The sequence below is a fragment of the Echeneis naucrates genome, chromosome 4 (genome assembly GCF_900963305.1).
Source record: "Echeneis naucrates chromosome 4, fEcheNa1.1, whole genome shotgun sequence".
Lineage (NCBI taxonomy): Eukaryota > Metazoa > Chordata > Actinopteri > Carangiformes > Echeneidae > Echeneis > Echeneis naucrates.
The window spans coordinates 19,928,642-19,946,177 of NC_042514.1; the positions used below are offsets into that span (position 1 = coordinate 19,928,642).

Genomic DNA, 17,536 nt, shown 5'->3' on the forward strand with positions numbered 1-17,536 from the left:
ATAGCAGTACATTATGCATAATGATGCTGAACTTAATGTCTCTCTTTGTCTCTGTTATCCTATCTAATGTTTGTTCATTGCATGCACCACCAAGACATATTTCCTGTTATCCTGCTCTTCTTCCCATTTAGAATGAGTGCTGAACTGCATGGTAACTGGCTTTTTGTACGAGTCTTGCTGGCTTGGTTTATCAAATAAATATGATGCCAAATTTACTAATACCTGTGCAATCAGGCATGTAACTATTTAGATGTGTATCTATCTACATCAAATAAAATAGGGATTTTTTAGAAAGTGTTTAAGGATCTCTGAGCTGTGATTAGTTATCTGTCAAGTGGTGATTCACTCGATTCTCAAACTTGAATTGCTTAATCATACTGTCTCACCTACAATGCTTGATCAGCTGTCCTCCCTGTTCAGTAAAATCCTTAAATCCCCATTCAAGCCCTCTGGAAGTTTACAGTATCTATTTGGAGCAATGAAGATTATGAGACTATAAGTAAATATGGTATGTACAGCATAAAGCTAAGCGTATCCCAAAAACAATTTTAAAACTATTTATAAATCTTTTTAGAATAATTTTTCCAGTTTTCCTTTTTTTAAATTTATGAAGCTGTATCACGTTTACACCGAGTGAACTGTCCGGACCTAAAACCCTTCACATTCTGTCAAATGGAGTTGATCATCTTGCACATCATTTTATGCACATTTCATACAAATTTGCTATCTTTGGAAATGTTGGAATCTTCTTGAATATAAAATAAGTTTAAACAAAGCCTGGCTAACAGCATGTCTGCTAACATAATGTTATGCCTAATGGTATTTACACATTTACACATCAGCCATTGTTGACTGAACAATAGCAATAAGTGTCCTGTGAATCCCACCCATGTTTTTTTTGTCCTCTGCCTTCAACCTCATTCTTTCCTCATTTGCTTAGCATGCACTCTACCAGTACCATGTCACATCTTTATGTAAATTGGTAGAAAATAATGGCTGCTATTAAACATTATTTGTATCACAGCTTGTACTCCTGCTCATTTCCTTTGACAAAGTGCTATTAGAAAGCTGTGCAGTGGTTCCGATGTTGACTTAATGATATAGGTTGTCAAAAATGCTGCATTGTCATTGCTATAACCTCCACATTTACATTTCAAAGAAAAATATTGTCACATTTTGGTTTAATCCCAATCTGTCTTCATTGTTGCATAAGCACCAACACCCTGTTGTTTGTGTGATTTATTTATTTATTTATTTATGTTTTTAAATATTAATCGACTGCATTTTCATTCTCATTCCCCGTTTTTAGTGTCACAGAACTTCCAAACATTTTGTTGTACAGTATTGACACTACAGGAAAACAAATTGAAGCTGACCAAAATCACTAGCAAATATTTTTGTCTCCAAGTTGTTGAGAAACATGGTGGTAGCGCACAATAGTCACTTGCTCTTCTGAGCATTGATCTGACTCTGACCCTTCCTCGCATCTTTCCTGCCCAGGAATAGAATATCATACCATTGTCCAGTCGGGTTTTTCCATAGCCATCAGACCAGCTGACTTACTGCTGCACTTTTCTCCAAATTCAGTCTTCTTTTATCCTTTCTTTTTCAGATGCTGTAGTGTCCAGTTTAATTTCAGATGTAGGTAGAAGTGCATAGTTTGCCTGATGTTTATTGGAATTCCTCAACAAACTAGAGTGCCATATCCTGATTATGATGACACTGGCATGCCCACTACTTTTTTACCAGATAGTTTTTGGAGCACAAATTACCTAGAGAAAGGGCTGAGGCTTTTTGAAATGATTGCTAAGTGTGAGTTGGGCACACTAAGTCAGATGAAGGTGAAGTACCAGGCCTACTTTAATACCCTCTGTTATAGCTGCTTAAAAATGCACGATTCTTTTGAATGCCTGAGTTGGTAGTTTACCCCATCTTTTTTTTTCACAAATAATTCTTTTTTTTTTTACTGTAAACTGCTGATTCTGTGATGTACTCCTACTCCTCCTCTTCTTCACATATTCTGCAATAAACTACTTTGGAATTTATTATAGAATTTTAATCATAAAAATTCAATTAATAGGTCAATGTTACACATATGTGTTCATCAGAAAATTCTTTGTCCACTTTGGCAGTAGCCCGCTGCTCAATAAAGCAGTCTGTTTGCCCCACAAAGGCTACATTCACTTCACTATATTCCGTTCATTGCCCAAGTAAATAGCATTGCTTATTTCCTTTAAATTCAATGCCAGAGCAGTTATGAGAGTGAGGTTGTTTTCCCCAATTAACCTGTTAACCAATAGAGAGTCTCCAATTAGCCTCGTTGACAGAAAGAAAGTAACAGTGTGAAATTAAGGAAGCAGATTTAGGGAGATGAAGGAAGGAGACAAGAAGTAATGTCAGAGTGAGAAGGAATAAAATCTGCGGAAAAGCAAAGCATCAACTATTCTATGAAAAACTGTAGACATTATTGATCTTTATTTGTAGCACTCTCAAGCATTTTCACTTCTCTCCCTCTGACTTGTTTGAAAACGTCAATCACTGAAGGGCCACAAAGATGGCAAATACCTTGAAATTGTCTCAGTGAGAGTAAAAGAAGAGAACTGAAAGATGTAGAGGGACAGAGATGAAAAAATAAATAAAAAGAGAGAACTCCAGAGAGAGACTTAGAGGACTATGGGGTGTTAGAGAGGAGCAGATGGGAGGCTTTACCTCCTCAGGAAGTAAACGCAAGCTCGCCTCTCTTTTCAACTACTGACCAACTTCTGTTTGTAAGCAATAGAGGGCCTCCTGACCTACTGCTGCATTGGGTGGTTGGCCAGCTGCACAACAGAGGACAGGAAGGACCCGCAGTGGGTGGTGAGGGCACCAGACCGTGTCATCACACATCTCTTCCTTCCATCAGACTTTACACTGGCCAACTCCAAAAGATGGCCAGCTGCATTATAAAATACCCCACTCACCCTGATTTCATTTATTTCAGCTGCATGAATTGATGACTCAGCATACTTGCCACCCTCTGTAAGCTTTTGCAGTCGTGATGTTTTGTTCTGTTTTTTTTGTTTGGTTGTTTTTTTTTTTGTGTGTTTTTTTTTTTTTTTTTTTTTTAGCTGGCTTGAGTTTGTGAGCTGGGATTGGCTCCAGCACCCCCCACTACCTGAAAACAGATCAGCAGTATAGGATAATGAAGTTATCTTAGTTATATTAGGGAGGGCAGCCATCTGATTTGACAGGCTCGGATGAGAGATCGTCAGAGAGAGAGAATGAGAGAAAGGGGCTGGAGAGCGAAGATGGGAAAGATTGAGAGATCAAGAGACAGCAAGAGCAGGATGAAAGAACACAATAGAAAGCAAAACATACAGATGCGAAGAGTATTATCTGACGCTACTAAATGTAGATTAGTAAATATCAGCAGTTATGTACAATCACTGAAGAAGTAATAACGAGTAGTGTTAATAATGGCAGCAAAAACAATGACAGTTAATAACAATTATTGCAGCAGCAAGTTTTGAGCTGAACATGACAGGGCAGAGGTGATTCAGCAACTGCAGAATGAGGACAGAAAGAGAAAGGACCAAAGGGAAACACACAGACTATGGGAAAGAGAAGACAAAGTTAATGACATGCAGTGATGTGATGCATGGGCGGGGCGGCAATCTTGACTGTAAAAAGAGTCCATCCCTCAGACTGATAATGGGAGCTGGTTCCAAAGAAGAGGAGCCTGATATCTGAAAGATCTGCCTCCTGATTTAGGTAGACCTCCATCCAGAGAGGGAAGTGACCTCCTGGGACAGTAAGGAACTATGAGATATGATGGAGCTTGGTCATTAAGAGCTTTATACGTTAACAGAAGGATTTTAAAATCTATTCTGAATTTCACTGAGAGCCAATGAAGAGAATCGAGCACAGGAGGAATGTGATCTGTTTTTCTAGTTCCTGTTAATACTCGTGTGGCAGCATTCTGAATCAACTGAAGGCCTTTAGTTAACTAAAAGTAGTAGTAGTTAACTACATTAATCCAGTCTAAAGGTAAAAAAAAAAAAAAAACACACTGGACTAGATTTTCTGCATCCTATTCCGGCAGAAGGTGTGAGATTATCACAATATTGGAGGCAAGAAGGCTGTCGTAGTGTGGGTGTCATCTGCATAGCAAAGAAAATTGATATGGTGGTCCTAGCACAGAAACCTGTGGAACTTGATAATGTAATGCACATGGAAGGACCATGGCTTACATGAAAAACAGATCTATCAGATAAGTATGAGGTAAACTATCTTAGTATGGTTCCTTTAATCACAATTTCATGCTCCAGTTTCTGTAAGAAAATATTCTGATCAACGGTGGCAAATGCAAAAATGTAAAGACAGACTTACACTCTTAAAACATCCATCTCATAAAAAGTTGACACACCCTGTGGTGTTAATCTGTGAGGACAAATGCAGACAAAAAAAAAAAAAAAAAAAAAAAAACTCTTCAAACAGGCCATTCTTATGCAGTTCATAAAGCTTCTTTTTCAGGAATTTTTGAGATGAAAGTGATGTTAGATATGGCGTCTATAATTACATAAAACATCTAGATCAAGAGTAGTTTTTTTTAGCAGAGGTTTTAATATCTGAATACTACAGTGGGGCAAAAAGTATTTAGTCAGCCGGTCTGTAATTTTCATCATAGGTACGCTTCAACTATGAGAGACAAAATGAGAAAAAAAAATCCAGGAAATCACATTGTAGGATTTTTAAAGAATTTATTTGTAAATTATGGTGGAAAATAAGTATTTGGTCACCCACAAAAAAAGCAAGATTTCTGGCACTCACAGACCTGTAACTTCTTCTTTAAGAAGCACCTCTGTCCTCCACTCGTTGCCTGTATTAATGGAAACAGTTTCAACAGGTTATCTGTATAAAAGACACCTGTCCACAGCCTCAAAAAACTCAACCATGGCCAAGACCAAAGTACGATTGATGGACACCAGGAAGAAAATTGTAGACCTGCAACAGGCTGGGAAGAGTAAATCTACAATAGGCAAGCAGCAAAAATGGAGACACAGACCTCTCAGAATGGCCTAATAAAACATTTAATAAAAACAAAGGCACTCAGTCATTTACTCATTTTCTACCATTTATCTGTAAGGGTTCTGCTGTGTGCTGGAGACAATCCCAGCCAATGTTCCAGGTGTGAGGACGGGGTACACCCTGGACAGGTCAACAGTCCATCACAGTGCCAACACACAGAGACAAACAATCACTGACACTCAGACCTACAGACAATCCGAACGTGATGTCTTTGGACGGTGGGAGGAAACCAGAGTACCTGGAGGAAGCAGCGGGGGCTATGCATTTGAGTATAGTGTGCGTGTTGCGTGTGTATGTGTGTGAGTCCTCAGCAAAGAATGATTTGAATTACTGTCTTGTCGCAGCACTGCCTGCAGCACATCATCCAAAGCCCAGCGGAGTAGTGAGATTTTAGTGTCTGGCAGTACCACTTACGATTAAAAAGTCAAAAATGCCCTTTTCCCTCTCGGTTTGATGTGCTGCAGTGATTGAAGATGTTCTTCAGAGCGGAACCAGATCAAACTTTCACTACCTGGTTGTAAGTAGTGTGAGAGATGCCCTTTAAATAGTAAAACCAAGTGCTGTTTGCAGCCCCAACGTGATTCAGTTCATCATGACAGAAATTATCTTCAGCAAAATGGTTGCATTTTAAGAAAGGCTGGCAAAATATATAAACCTTGGTGCTTTCCAGAGTGGAATAGGGGAACAAAAAAAAGAGTGGAAAAAGTCAAAAAATCAGAGCAGAATATAACAAAGAAATGATGCAAGGTTAAAAACTATGTAAAAGAAACTGGAATACAGTCAAGACAAATGTGACTTTTCTGCAATGAAAGTCTAGTAGGCAACTATATGGAATTTACTGCAGGATTATTTAAACTCACATAGTGTCAACTCCTGAGCAAATTGTTAGGCTCTTTATCAGGGTTCGCTACATGGTTGGTAGCTGGTAGCTGAAAATAGGAACCTGCTGTGCCTGGAGGTTTTTATGTCCAGAAAAGCAAAAGGTTGAGCCCATCTACAGGGCTCTGTAGAGCAGTGAGCTTCTGCAAAGTTGGAGGCTAAATCTGTGTGGATTAATCGTTAAGGACTTCCTAAATCATACTGAACAGTTTTTGCCATTATGCTGGTTATAGAAAGTTTGCCATCACACTCATTTTCAGAAAAATATGCTCAAGTCCAAAAGCACATGAATTTGATGGCCGGAGACTTTATGATACAGCTGTATGTCGTGTGCATGCATAAAATAAAAATGGAGATCAGCTTTGTTCTGTGAAAAGGAGCAGGCATGTCTCTGTGAAACTCTGGCCTGTCTGTCTGTGATACTGCTGTGTTGCCTGGAAATCACAGGACACACTGATGTTTTATTTATTTTTATTTTTTTGTGACAGGTGTTTATTTGAACCACAGAAAAGAGATACAGTCTGATTTACAGCCTCAACCTAATGCCGGTGACATCATGGTTAAATTTACAGCCTGGAATGGCAGTGACCTTCAGTGTGTGCGTTTGCTTGTGTGTGCAGTTACTTTTGTAACCAGAAAAAGAACACCTAAAACAGTGATTGGATATACTAGGCTCTTATGTAAAATGATCTATATAGCCTTTATTATTTGGTTTTCTTGCTCTTACTTGTACTCAGCAGGTCTAATATTTTTACCATTCCTAAACATATAGACATAAACAGATGATATATTTATTGATGGTTGTTGTGATACTAAATATTTCAAAGCGATCTCTGAAAAGTTCCAAATTCTCTTTCTCCTCCGACTTGCAACGTGGCTCTTGTGGGATAGGTATTCTCTCCAGCGTACTGGAGAATCAGGGAAATAGTCTTTGCGAACTGCCCTTTGACAACTGAACACAGCGTACATTGGTTAGCAGTGCTGTTTTTATCAAGTACATATTGTTGGTAATACAAGACTGTTGTGGATCAGCGACAGATGAATGAGTTGTGAAGACAGAGTTTATTTGAGCCTGGAAAACTGAGTTGTTTTAAAAAAGATCATTTTCCATGACATGTCAGTATTCACCCCAGAGGGCATGCAGTATATACTGTATTATTTACCTCCAGGCTGCTGCATCAAGGGTTACTATGTTATATTACTGTTTGGCCTCAGTAGAGCTATTTTTGGATTGGACATAGGAAATAGAGACAAGGTAATTCAACACAGGAGGTGTTGTGATTGCAGAGGGCTGCATCTTCAGTTGAAATGTTTACTTATTGTGCCATTCACTTTGAACAGTCATCTTTTATTATTGAAGGCTTATTTGTGAAAATGCCTCAGGCAACTCAGAAGTGAAATAGCAGCAGTCACATGCTCAGCTGATTGAGATGAGGGCCTGTGTGTGCATGGCTGGCTGTTTACGCTGTGTGGACAATGTGTGTCCTTGGCAGGACAGGATTAGTTCTGTCCGCCTTGTGTTGAGGGACCAAGAGGTGAAGAGGTGATGTAAATGTGTCCGATTGAGAAGCACAACTTTGTGTGTGTGCATGGTGTTTTTTCAAAAATGTTACAACTCCTTAATACTGTCTCATTTGAAAAACCCTGGCCTTATCACTCATCTCTCGTTCTGTCTTTTTCTCCCTCTTGTCTCTCTGATTCTCTCTCTCTCTCTCTGGGGCTTTCAGATAAGTTGTTTGGAAAGCGGCTGCTGCAGGCTGGGAGACACATCATGTCTCATAAGTCTTGGATGAAAACTGTGCCCACAGAGAACTGTGATGTCCTCATGACTTTTGCAGGTCAAGCACTCAACACCATTTAAAACATCATGATTTTCTAGAGCACACAAAGCCATATTCATATTTGCATAGTTCTGTTAATAGCTGCAAAGGAATAACAATTAACCACCTGTAAAAAAAAAAAAAAAAACGCTAAAGAAGGACAGGCAGTCACATCCTAACTTTCTAATATTGTAGTCGATATTTTAGTGTATAATCATATGTTAAGCATTAATTCCACTATCTCTATCTATCCTCAGCAGCTCTCTTTGTCATTCCCAAAGATTAGGCTAGCAGGCCTTTGATCAGTTAATAAACCAGAAAAGAAGCTGCGAAGGAATAGATAGCCAAAGAGTACTCAGCTCCACTGAAGCATGGATATGTTTGAGGAATGGTTTGGGTTTGTTTGTTTTTGTTTTTTTTTTACTTCCACAGACACAACAGATGACCACACGTTACTATGGCTACTGAACCACATCCGACTGGGGATCCCTGAGCTCATCATCCAAATTCGACATCATAAGCACACAGGAGTCTACGCGTTCTTTGTCACCGCTACATATGAAAAGTAAGAATCCTGCCAAGATCATTATTTACAGTCATTGTATTGATTTGTTTATCTCTTAACCCTTTTTGTGTTAATTTACTAATACTTACAGATTATTACAGTCCAGACCACAGGGGGACATCTTTAGGTGTCTTTTTTTTGTCCACCTCCAGTCTGGAATACTCAGAGTGATTTAAAGCAGAGAAAGGCAGCCAATAATTTAGTTGATTCAAGACAATGGAACAGTTAAACGACTGTGAGCTCAACCTGACAACTTGTTTAAACTAAATTAATTACTGAATCAAAATTTCCCACATATTCCTGCAAAATGGTAAAAATAAATCCAAGGTATATGTATAGAACTGTGTAATTGTAATTCATTTTAATTTTGTCAGTTGAGCACAACCTACAGTGTCATTTCTGCTTTGTTCACTGCCACAGGTGTCGTTACAACTGCTGTTTTTGTTAAGTTGTGTGAATAAATCATCCTTTCACTCTGGATAGAAAGCAGGCAGGACTCCTCTACAGGGACTAATAAATAATAGAATATAACCCTTCCTCTTGTAGTTCGAGCTTTAACTATTTTAAATTCAACCAGTAATATTGAAATAACCATGTTCTCCTCTGCTGGTACAGAACTGCAGCTTCATTTGTCATGTTTTTTTGTATAGCTACAGCTATAGCAGGCGTGGTGGTTAAGTTCATACAAAATGGACAGTTAGTGAAGTTGTCATGATGCCCGGTGTAGACGCCTCACTGCTTTTTGCTGCAGGTCAGATAATGTTTTTCTAAAGGTCTTAATTATTCTAAACAGGATTATGTTCACCCTAATCACACGGCCTTTACTGTGTTTTGTTAAAAGAAAAAAGAAAAAATCCCCAGGTTACTCAAAACAAGTTTCAGATCGCTTTATGATCAGCAATAACTTCATTTCATAAATACTGAGAAATAACAATCCAGGAGATCGGGGCAGCACTCTTTCCACATTGTATTTCACTATTTGACAAATGTTGAATCCTCTCTGTGGGAGCACCTAATAGAACAAATGAACTAACTTTAGACATGAAATGAACGTGCTTATTTTTCTTTGCATGGCCTACATTTTCGTTGACAAAAAAATAACCTAGAAAGTATTCCATCATCTGTTAGTGTCTACGCAGAGGCAGTGAGACTTCCCCTCTTTCTGTTAGCTGTGTGACAATATCAGGGCTCCATGTGCGTTCCATATTCTTGTTATGAAGGGAAACGATGTGGCGTGAAAGGATGTGAAACAAGCATCTGAACAGGTTTTCCATTCAGGATGGCACATCACAGTTTTAGATCATCATGTTCTGCTGAGCCTTCACTCTACACCTGATAGATTCTTGCTCAACCAGCATAAACATGACAAGGAGCACGCCCATTCTGCAGGATTCTACTGTCTTAAATGACTTTCTTTTCAATTTAAGACTCCTTATATTTGGAGAGAGAGCCCTCTGAAAGGCCTTGCAGTTACAGTATCAATCTGTAGAGAACAGAGGACGTAGTGTTGCATTATTACTTTAATTTCAGTGCAAACCCATTTGGGAGGACAAAAGGAGATGAATACTTTGACAAAGTAGATAGGATAGCAAAGGGGAGACGAAACAGTATCCATCTTGCTTGTTTTAGAAGGAAAACTGGCCAAATAACAACAGTATTGGCCTAATTTGTTACACAAGAACAAGAGAACTGATTTTACTTCAAAGATAAATTGATGATCAAAGTAGCTATTATAACACTTAACAGAATAGTCAAAGCTTAAGATTATAAAAAAAATACTATAATTTCTGATTTTAATATCACAAACTTCTTAACCACAGCCACCCCAACAAACCAGAATGTGTCGTCTGTACTAGAGATTACTTGAATAACGGACATGAGAGCCCTCTTTTCTCTGCTTGAAAAGTGGCACACTCTTGATACTGTGGTATCGCTATCAGTACAGCTCTCTCCAACCACATGCAGTGCAGCATAACTGGCAGCTGAGTGGGGCAGCTTGAGCTTGATTTGCTGGTTATTGAAAATAATCCTTAGATACAGTATGTAGGCAAACATTTCCAAGACGAGTCGAAATGAAGTGCAGAAAATAAACATCACACTGAAGATTCTGGAGAGGTTCTTTTTTCAAAGTGTTTTTCTTTGCCCTATAGTTTGTTGCGAGGTGCGGAGGAGATGGCACTGAGGAAAGCAGTGAAGCCTGAGTTTGGAGGGGGCACGCGAAGCTTCTCCTGTGAGGAGGACTACATCTATGAGAATATTGAGAGCGAGTTGTGCTTTTTCACCTCACAGGTCAGTCACACACATGCACATATACTTATGCATACATACAGGTAAACATGCTCCCAAGGCGTCACCTCACTTGCATTTTTTGTTTGTCACAGGAGAGGCAAAGCATCATTAAATACTGGCTGGACAATCTACGTGCTAAACACGGGGAGGTGCTTCATAATATCAACTTTCTGGAGGGCCAGCCAATTAGTAAGCTGCTATTTTATGAGATGAGCAGTGTTGGTGTATTATTGGAGCCACTGGTTTTGTTTTGTTGAGGACAGTTAAAGCCCCCAGTTGGTTATGGTATCATAAGCAGACAAATGTGATGGATGTAATGGTTTGCTGCAGTTGGTAGTTTAGGTTTTGACTGTATCTAAAATTTGCAGTAATTTCATCCCAATTTAATCTGTGCTTAATTATTCTGCAGTTCCAGAGCTGAGTGCCCGAGGTGTAATCCAGCAGGTGTTTCCTCTGCATGAGCAGAGGATACTCAGTCAGCTGATGAAGTCCTGGGTCCAGGCTGTTTGTGAGAAGCAGCCCTTAGGTGGGTACATTAAAATGCAAGTGCAGACAGAGAATGAAGGTTCAGTGATGCAGTTTGAGTGACATATTTAGCATGTTATGTCATTTTACATTTCACTCTTCTGATTTCTATTTTCACTGGTATTTACAGATGACATCTGTGACTACTTTGGGGTGAAGATTGCCATGTATTTTGCCTGGTTAGGTTTCTACACCACTTCTATGTTATATCCTGCTGTGATTGGCTTTGTGCTATGGATGCTCACTGAGTCTGACCAGGTAGGAGAGATCCTCTTATAACAGTTTGACTGACTTAAATCAAATACACAAATATACAATGCCAAAAAATAAAGAAAAAGGACAGATATACACTGTCAGTGAAACGTTGGACACACTTTCCCATTAATTTGAATGAAAATGTGAGTCTGTATTTTGACTGGTAGTGCACATCACATAACAAGATGGTCCAAACAGAACAACAAAGATGGTCAATGCATCACATTTCACATTTGTATTGCCAATACCACGCCATTGTCAATATCAGGATTTGTGTGTTCCAGTTCAGTATATATATATATATATATATATATATGCAGTTTCATGCGGGACCAGTTTGTGTTTTAACACTCAGAAACAAGTCTTTCCTTATGACCATTCACTGAGAAGTTTTTCTTGCTCACTGTTTATAGGAGGGCTTGCTGCTGCCAACCAAAAGCATGTTCAAAGGTTTAAATGTTATTTCTTATATATAAGCGTATAAATGCATATGCTGACAATGCATCGTTTTGGAGGTATTTCTGTGGGTCTTGATTGAAAGACAATAGTTGTAAAATAAGAACGTGATTTGTGTCTCTCTGATTATACAGGCCCAGGTAATTTATTGTATTATTTTCACAATTGAAGTCACAAAGTTTTTGTATTTTTGTTGTGGGTGTATAATCGTATGAGGTTGTCTGTGTTTTGTGTGTATTTAATTTATATCACGTAATCATTGTCTTAAGCGTGTGTGTTTGTGTGGGGGGTATTTCAGACAAGTCGTGACATCTGCTGTGTGGTGTTTGCACTGTTCAATGTGGTGTGGGCCACTCTGTTTCTGGAGCGGTGGAAGAGGAGGGGGGCTGAGTTGGCCTACAAGTGGGGGACACTGGAAACACCTGCGGAATCTCTGGAGGAGCCACGACCTCAGTTCCGGGTGAGAAACAAAAAAAGCCGTTTTTGTCCTACTATCTTCTGCTCTTTTCTTTCATGCTGTTTCATACTTTCTGTACTTTCTGTTTGGCAGGGAGTCAAGCGCTGTAGTCCCATAACAGGATGTGAGGAGTTCTACTATCCTCCGTGGCGAAGACGTGTCTTCAGGTGGCTGGTCAGCCTGCCCATCTGTATCCTCTGTCTATGTTTTGTCTTCCTGGTCATGCTCATCTGCTTCGAGCTGCAGGCAAGTAAGCTGTCAGCATCTTTTGCATACAAATACAATGTTCAAAATCATGCATCAGCACTTGTTGAGCGCTGTCAAAATCACATTTTTTGATGGTCGTAAAATGGCATTAGACTATAGAGAAAATGGGTGGAACCCAATGTTAATAAAGCAGAAAAAAACCTTTCCTTCAAATGTTGGTGATAGACAGAAACACAGTTGTTCACATACCCTTGATATTTTTCTCACACGAAGCTGCTACTATGCCTCTGCAGGAATTTGTGATGGGGATCAAGGAAATGCCTCGGCTAGCTCGCTTCATCCCCAAAATTATGCTAGCTATCACTGTGACTGCATGTGATGAGGTGTACAGAAAAATTGCCTGCTGGCTTAACGACATGGGTAAGAGTCACGCTCCGGGAAAGAGCCAAAGTTACATTCATATTCAGAGCAGACCATCTCATGTAGAGGATGATAATGACTAAAATTGCTTTAATGCTTTGTACATTTTTTGTTCTCTCTTATAAAATCTAATTTATAATTTACTTTTAACTTTACAATCTATGTAAACACCTGTGTGTGTGCCAGGCCATTCAGGAATTTATTTACATTTTATGACATTTATGTGAATATATGGCATGGAAGTCGGAATATAGCTTAAATGACTTGCCATAATATGTGTATATAAATATACACATATTCCATCTTCATCTGCTAATCTGAGGTCAGGTCTCGGGTGTATTTATATAAATATATGCAAGTAAAATAAATGATGATTATGATGAAATGATGATTTCTATTCCACAGAAAACTATAGACTCCAGAGTGCCTATGAGAAAAATCTCATCATCAAAATGGTTCTTGTAAGTGGCTTTTAATTTAATTACATAATCTCAAGAAAATCCAAAAACAATTTCGAATTTTCTAAGATTAAACTTGTTTCTCATATTTTTCTTGGCTTTTTTTTTCCTGCAGTTTCAGTTTGTAAATTCTTATCTCAGCCTTTTTTACATTGGATTCTACCTCAAAGACATGGAGCGTCTGAAAGAGGTAAGCACAATCCGAGCTCAAAAGCCTGGTTCTTCCTGTGTGGGGGACGTCACAGGTCCTGGTCACATGCCACATTTTAACTAAGCATTGTTTAAGAAAAACATTTTGTTTCTTTTTATTGTCTCTTGTTCATTTCTGGTAATACCTTTACCTCCAACTTTGGCATTTTCCATGATTTTGTTAATAAAGGATTTCAGCCCTCTCAGCAACATCACAGTTTAACAGCACAGTGTCCGTCATGTCATATTATAAGGTGATGGATGGACTCCTTCGTGCAATGATGTTTTGAATTGCAGCTAGAAGATGATGTTGGACTGTTGGTGGTTAAACCAAATCAAATCACATTTAAGTATATAGCACCAAATCATACCAAAGTTACTTTAAAGTACCTTACATATAAACCAAGCTCTTTATAGAACTATTTAAGAGGGCCAATCCATCCCTCTGTGAGAAGCACTAGGTTAAAGGGAACGCTTTAAGAGGCAGAAATCTCAGGCAGAACCAGGTTCAGGGTTGGGTGGCATCTGTAATTAAGCTTGAACTTTTAACTGTAGTCTCTCTCAAAGGGGAAAGAAAAGTTTAAGACAATTTTGAAATTTTATGAAATTTTATGCACTGGGAACTAAACAACAGCTTTTTTCTGTCTGAAGGGTTTCGCTTTGCAAGAGCACAAAAAATATAAATTAGTATGCTCTATAACTGTATATTCTATTCTGAGCTAATTCCTTTATCCTCCCTTGCCCTGCTGGTATTCTTTTTCTTCACTTCTTGCACTACGGCTGTTGAAATGTTGAAAATTGCAGTCTGTTTCTGTCTGTTCTTGTCAGATGCTGGCCACTCTTCTCATCATACGCCAGTTCCTTCAAAATGTGAAGGAGGTGCTGCAGCCTTACCTGTATGAGCGCCACAAGCTAGGCGAGCTTACGCTACGAGCTGTGTGGGACCTTCTGCTCTCTGTACTGCTGAAGTATGCCAGACTGGCGGCTGGGAAAGCCCAGATCTCCCCCAGTGACCAGGCCATACCAGGACCTGGACTGAGAGGCAGCAGGCCGGGAGTTGGCCAGCCAGAAAGAAGGTAAAATTCTCATTGTAGTAATCACTGCAGTAAATAACCTACGCTTGATGCTTGAGTAAAATGTAGATGCATAGTAAGTACTAACTTTTGGATGTTAAAAACTAGTTTTTCTAGTTTTAGAAGTTTTTCTTCCGATCAGTGTCAGCGTATCCATAACAACAAACAGACTTGCATGGTCTTTGTCTATGCACTTTGGATGCAGTTATGATTAATACTAGTCATACACTGTACAGAAGGGAAGCACAGTGAACACTTGATGTACACATTTTGTCTGACATGTTGTTCTCTTAAACTCCTTTCAGAGAAAAGAAGTGTCTAAACGGTGGATGTGGCGTGCCTGATGAAGATGAGGGAGGTGAGAGGGACGAAGCTGACAGTGGGAGGTTCAGTGAAGGAGAGACAGAGGAAGAAAGTCTTATCGACTGTGGTCTAAAGCTGAGGAAAGTCAGTTTCATCGAAAAGGTACGATGACAGACTATTAGTATAAATGTATGTCTTCTTTTTATTCTGCATTATGTTTCTAAGAATGGTGCTGTGCAGATAAAGTAGCGACAGTTGTTTAGTTGTAATTGTTTTTAGGTAACTTCCTGACGCTCATTAGTAATGTGGTGTTGTTGTTCAGGTGGACAGAAGGCCAGTCTGCATGGACAACAGCTTCTTGGAGGAGGGAAGTCCGACCATGGTGGAAAAAGGAATGGACCCTGCGTCTGTGTTTGAAATGTGTGATGATGATGATGATAATGGCATTCATGATGTGAAGGAGTCAGGTGGGGGAGGTACAGGTGCAGCTGACGGCATTGTTGCTCCTGCTCCTGCTGCTGGTGCTGCGACTGCTGCTTCGCTGCCTTCTGGCTCTGAGAGCAGCTCATCAGTGCGGCAGAGAAGAAGAGGTAGAAGCACGGAAAGACTCGAGCATAAAATCAAAAGGGAATCCTGGATGGATCCACCTGTAGAAAGGGAGAGGGCCACCCTCACTCAGGCTGAGATGGAGAGCTGCATGCAGACTTATGCTGTAAGAAGAGCTATATACTGGACACGATGTATGGACACACACTCAGGAATTCAGGACTCAATAATTAATGAATTATTATTCGGATCAAGCAGGCACCCAGAGCGTTCTCGAAAACTTCTAAACTTTCTAAAATTGCCACTCATTCATTGTAGTTTGGCAAGGAATGGAAACTGCAATGTATAAATGAGATGTATATCGCATTTCATTTTCGCTATTCAAAATCATTGCGTGAAACAAGCTTGCAAGACTGTAAACAAACTTCTATGTGTTTGTGAATATGGCAGCTGGCAAGCCTTCTGGGAAATAGATCTATTTTTCTTTGATGCTTCCAAAATCTGTGACAGAATCTGACGGATGAGTAGAATTTTCTTATTTCCAATAGTTAAAAAAAAGAAGAAGAAAAAAGCTTGAGAAAAACATCCTTCCTTACAAATTTCCCATTAAGGTTTTCAGTGAAAACATAAACATAACATGAAACATAAAAAAGTCCTAATATAATATGGTAATCTGATTTAGTCGGAAAGAGGCTCAAATAGAAAAGATGAGGAACAAGTAAAATTGGATAATAGAAGGGAAACATACATTTTTCTGGCTAAGATTCACTTCACCGTCATTCTCCTCATACGTGGGTCAGCACAAGTGGCCATTCATTGGCACTAATTTACATAGATTTTTATTACAGAGCGGAGTATTCCACTGTCTTCAAATATTAGCATTCAGAATGTATATACCCAGTAGCGCTTTGTTGTAATTACCCATTCTGTCTCTCTCAGGATACCTTCCAGGACTACCAAGAGATGTTTGTCCAGTTTGGCTATGTGGTGCTCTTCTCATCAGCCTTCCCTCTGGCTGCCATGTGTGCTTTGATCAATAACATCATCGAGATCCGCAGCGATGCCTTTAAGCTCTGCACTGGCCTGCAGAGGCCCTTTGGAGTCAGAGTGGAGAGCATCGGCCAGTGGCAGGTTAGTGATACCCAGTCTGAGAGTAAATATGAACTATCTGTCTGTTTAAATTATGTGGCTGGGGACGCAGCCATCACATGAGCTCATTACATTTTTCTGCCTTGCTTGAAAGTTGAATAGATTTAATTTCACTCAGTCATAAAACAGCCCTTTGCCTCCACATGCAAATCCGGTGGCTTTGAAAGTCAAAGAGAACAAACTACATCAGTTATAATAACTAATTAAAAGAATTCAGCTTGAATTGAAATGATTGCTCTGTCTTCAGCCAAACACTTTTTGTCTTACACAGACTGCAATGGAAGCCATGGGGCTGATTGCCATCATAGTGAATTGTTACCTGATTGGTCAGTGTGGTCAACTTCAGCGTCTCTTCCCATGGCTCAGCCCTGAGATGGCCATCATCTCTATCGTCATTCTTGAGGTTCGTTCCTGGCTGCCTGAAATGCCTAGAGCATTTCTCGGGTCACCAGCATTTTTCATTTGCTCTTCTTTTGTAAGCCTTATAAAACTTCTGGTAACCTGGAAATGTGTTTAGTATTGCAAACAACATATAACATACACATTTAAGCATTCATTTGTTTATATATAGAAAACAGAATCTTAAACACCCAGCAATCAGTGTGTGATTCTAGAGTTGGTTAATAATATCTCATCCTTTGAAAAAGTCTTCTGAATCACTGTGTTCTGTGTCTGATCGGGATTGCACATGTAGTCTTGCTTCCTTTTCATCTCTGTGCCTGCCTGTCTATCTGCAGCATTTTGCTATTCTCCTGAAGTACATAATTCATGTGGCCATACCTGACATTCCCACGTGGGTCAGAGAGGAGATGGCCAAACTGGACTATCAGCGCAGGGAAGCATTTAAGGTACATTTTGAAACTGTGTAAGACCTTGAA

General features: G+C 39.4%; 1 protein-coding gene across 2 annotated transcripts in view; it reads left to right on the forward strand.

The window, feature by feature from the left end:
* ano8b (anoctamin 8b) overlaps nucleotides 1-17,536 on the forward strand; it is a 30,543-nt gene that overhangs the window by 7,236 nt on the left and 5,771 nt on the right. For both annotated transcript variants that reach the window (XM_029500953.1, XM_029500954.1), the window contains exons 2-18: nucleotides 7,674-7,784; nucleotides 8,199-8,331; nucleotides 10,482-10,620; nucleotides 10,713-10,809; nucleotides 11,030-11,146; nucleotides 11,276-11,403; nucleotides 12,155-12,316; nucleotides 12,407-12,559; nucleotides 12,814-12,940; nucleotides 13,346-13,401; nucleotides 13,514-13,588; nucleotides 14,416-14,663; nucleotides 14,966-15,125; nucleotides 15,286-15,675; nucleotides 16,449-16,640; nucleotides 16,930-17,061; nucleotides 17,396-17,506. In XM_029500953.1, coding sequence (XP_029356813.1) covers nucleotides 7,674-7,784; nucleotides 8,199-8,331; nucleotides 10,482-10,620; nucleotides 10,713-10,809; nucleotides 11,030-11,146; nucleotides 11,276-11,403; nucleotides 12,155-12,316; nucleotides 12,407-12,559; nucleotides 12,814-12,940; nucleotides 13,346-13,401; nucleotides 13,514-13,588; nucleotides 14,416-14,663; nucleotides 14,966-15,125; nucleotides 15,286-15,675; nucleotides 16,449-16,640; nucleotides 16,930-17,061; nucleotides 17,396-17,506 — 2,531 coding nt within the window. The remainder of the gene's footprint in view (nucleotides 1-7,673; nucleotides 7,785-8,198; nucleotides 8,332-10,481; nucleotides 10,621-10,712; nucleotides 10,810-11,029; nucleotides 11,147-11,275; nucleotides 11,404-12,154; nucleotides 12,317-12,406; nucleotides 12,560-12,813; nucleotides 12,941-13,345; nucleotides 13,402-13,513; nucleotides 13,589-14,415; nucleotides 14,664-14,965; nucleotides 15,126-15,285; nucleotides 15,676-16,448; nucleotides 16,641-16,929; nucleotides 17,062-17,395; nucleotides 17,507-17,536) is intronic.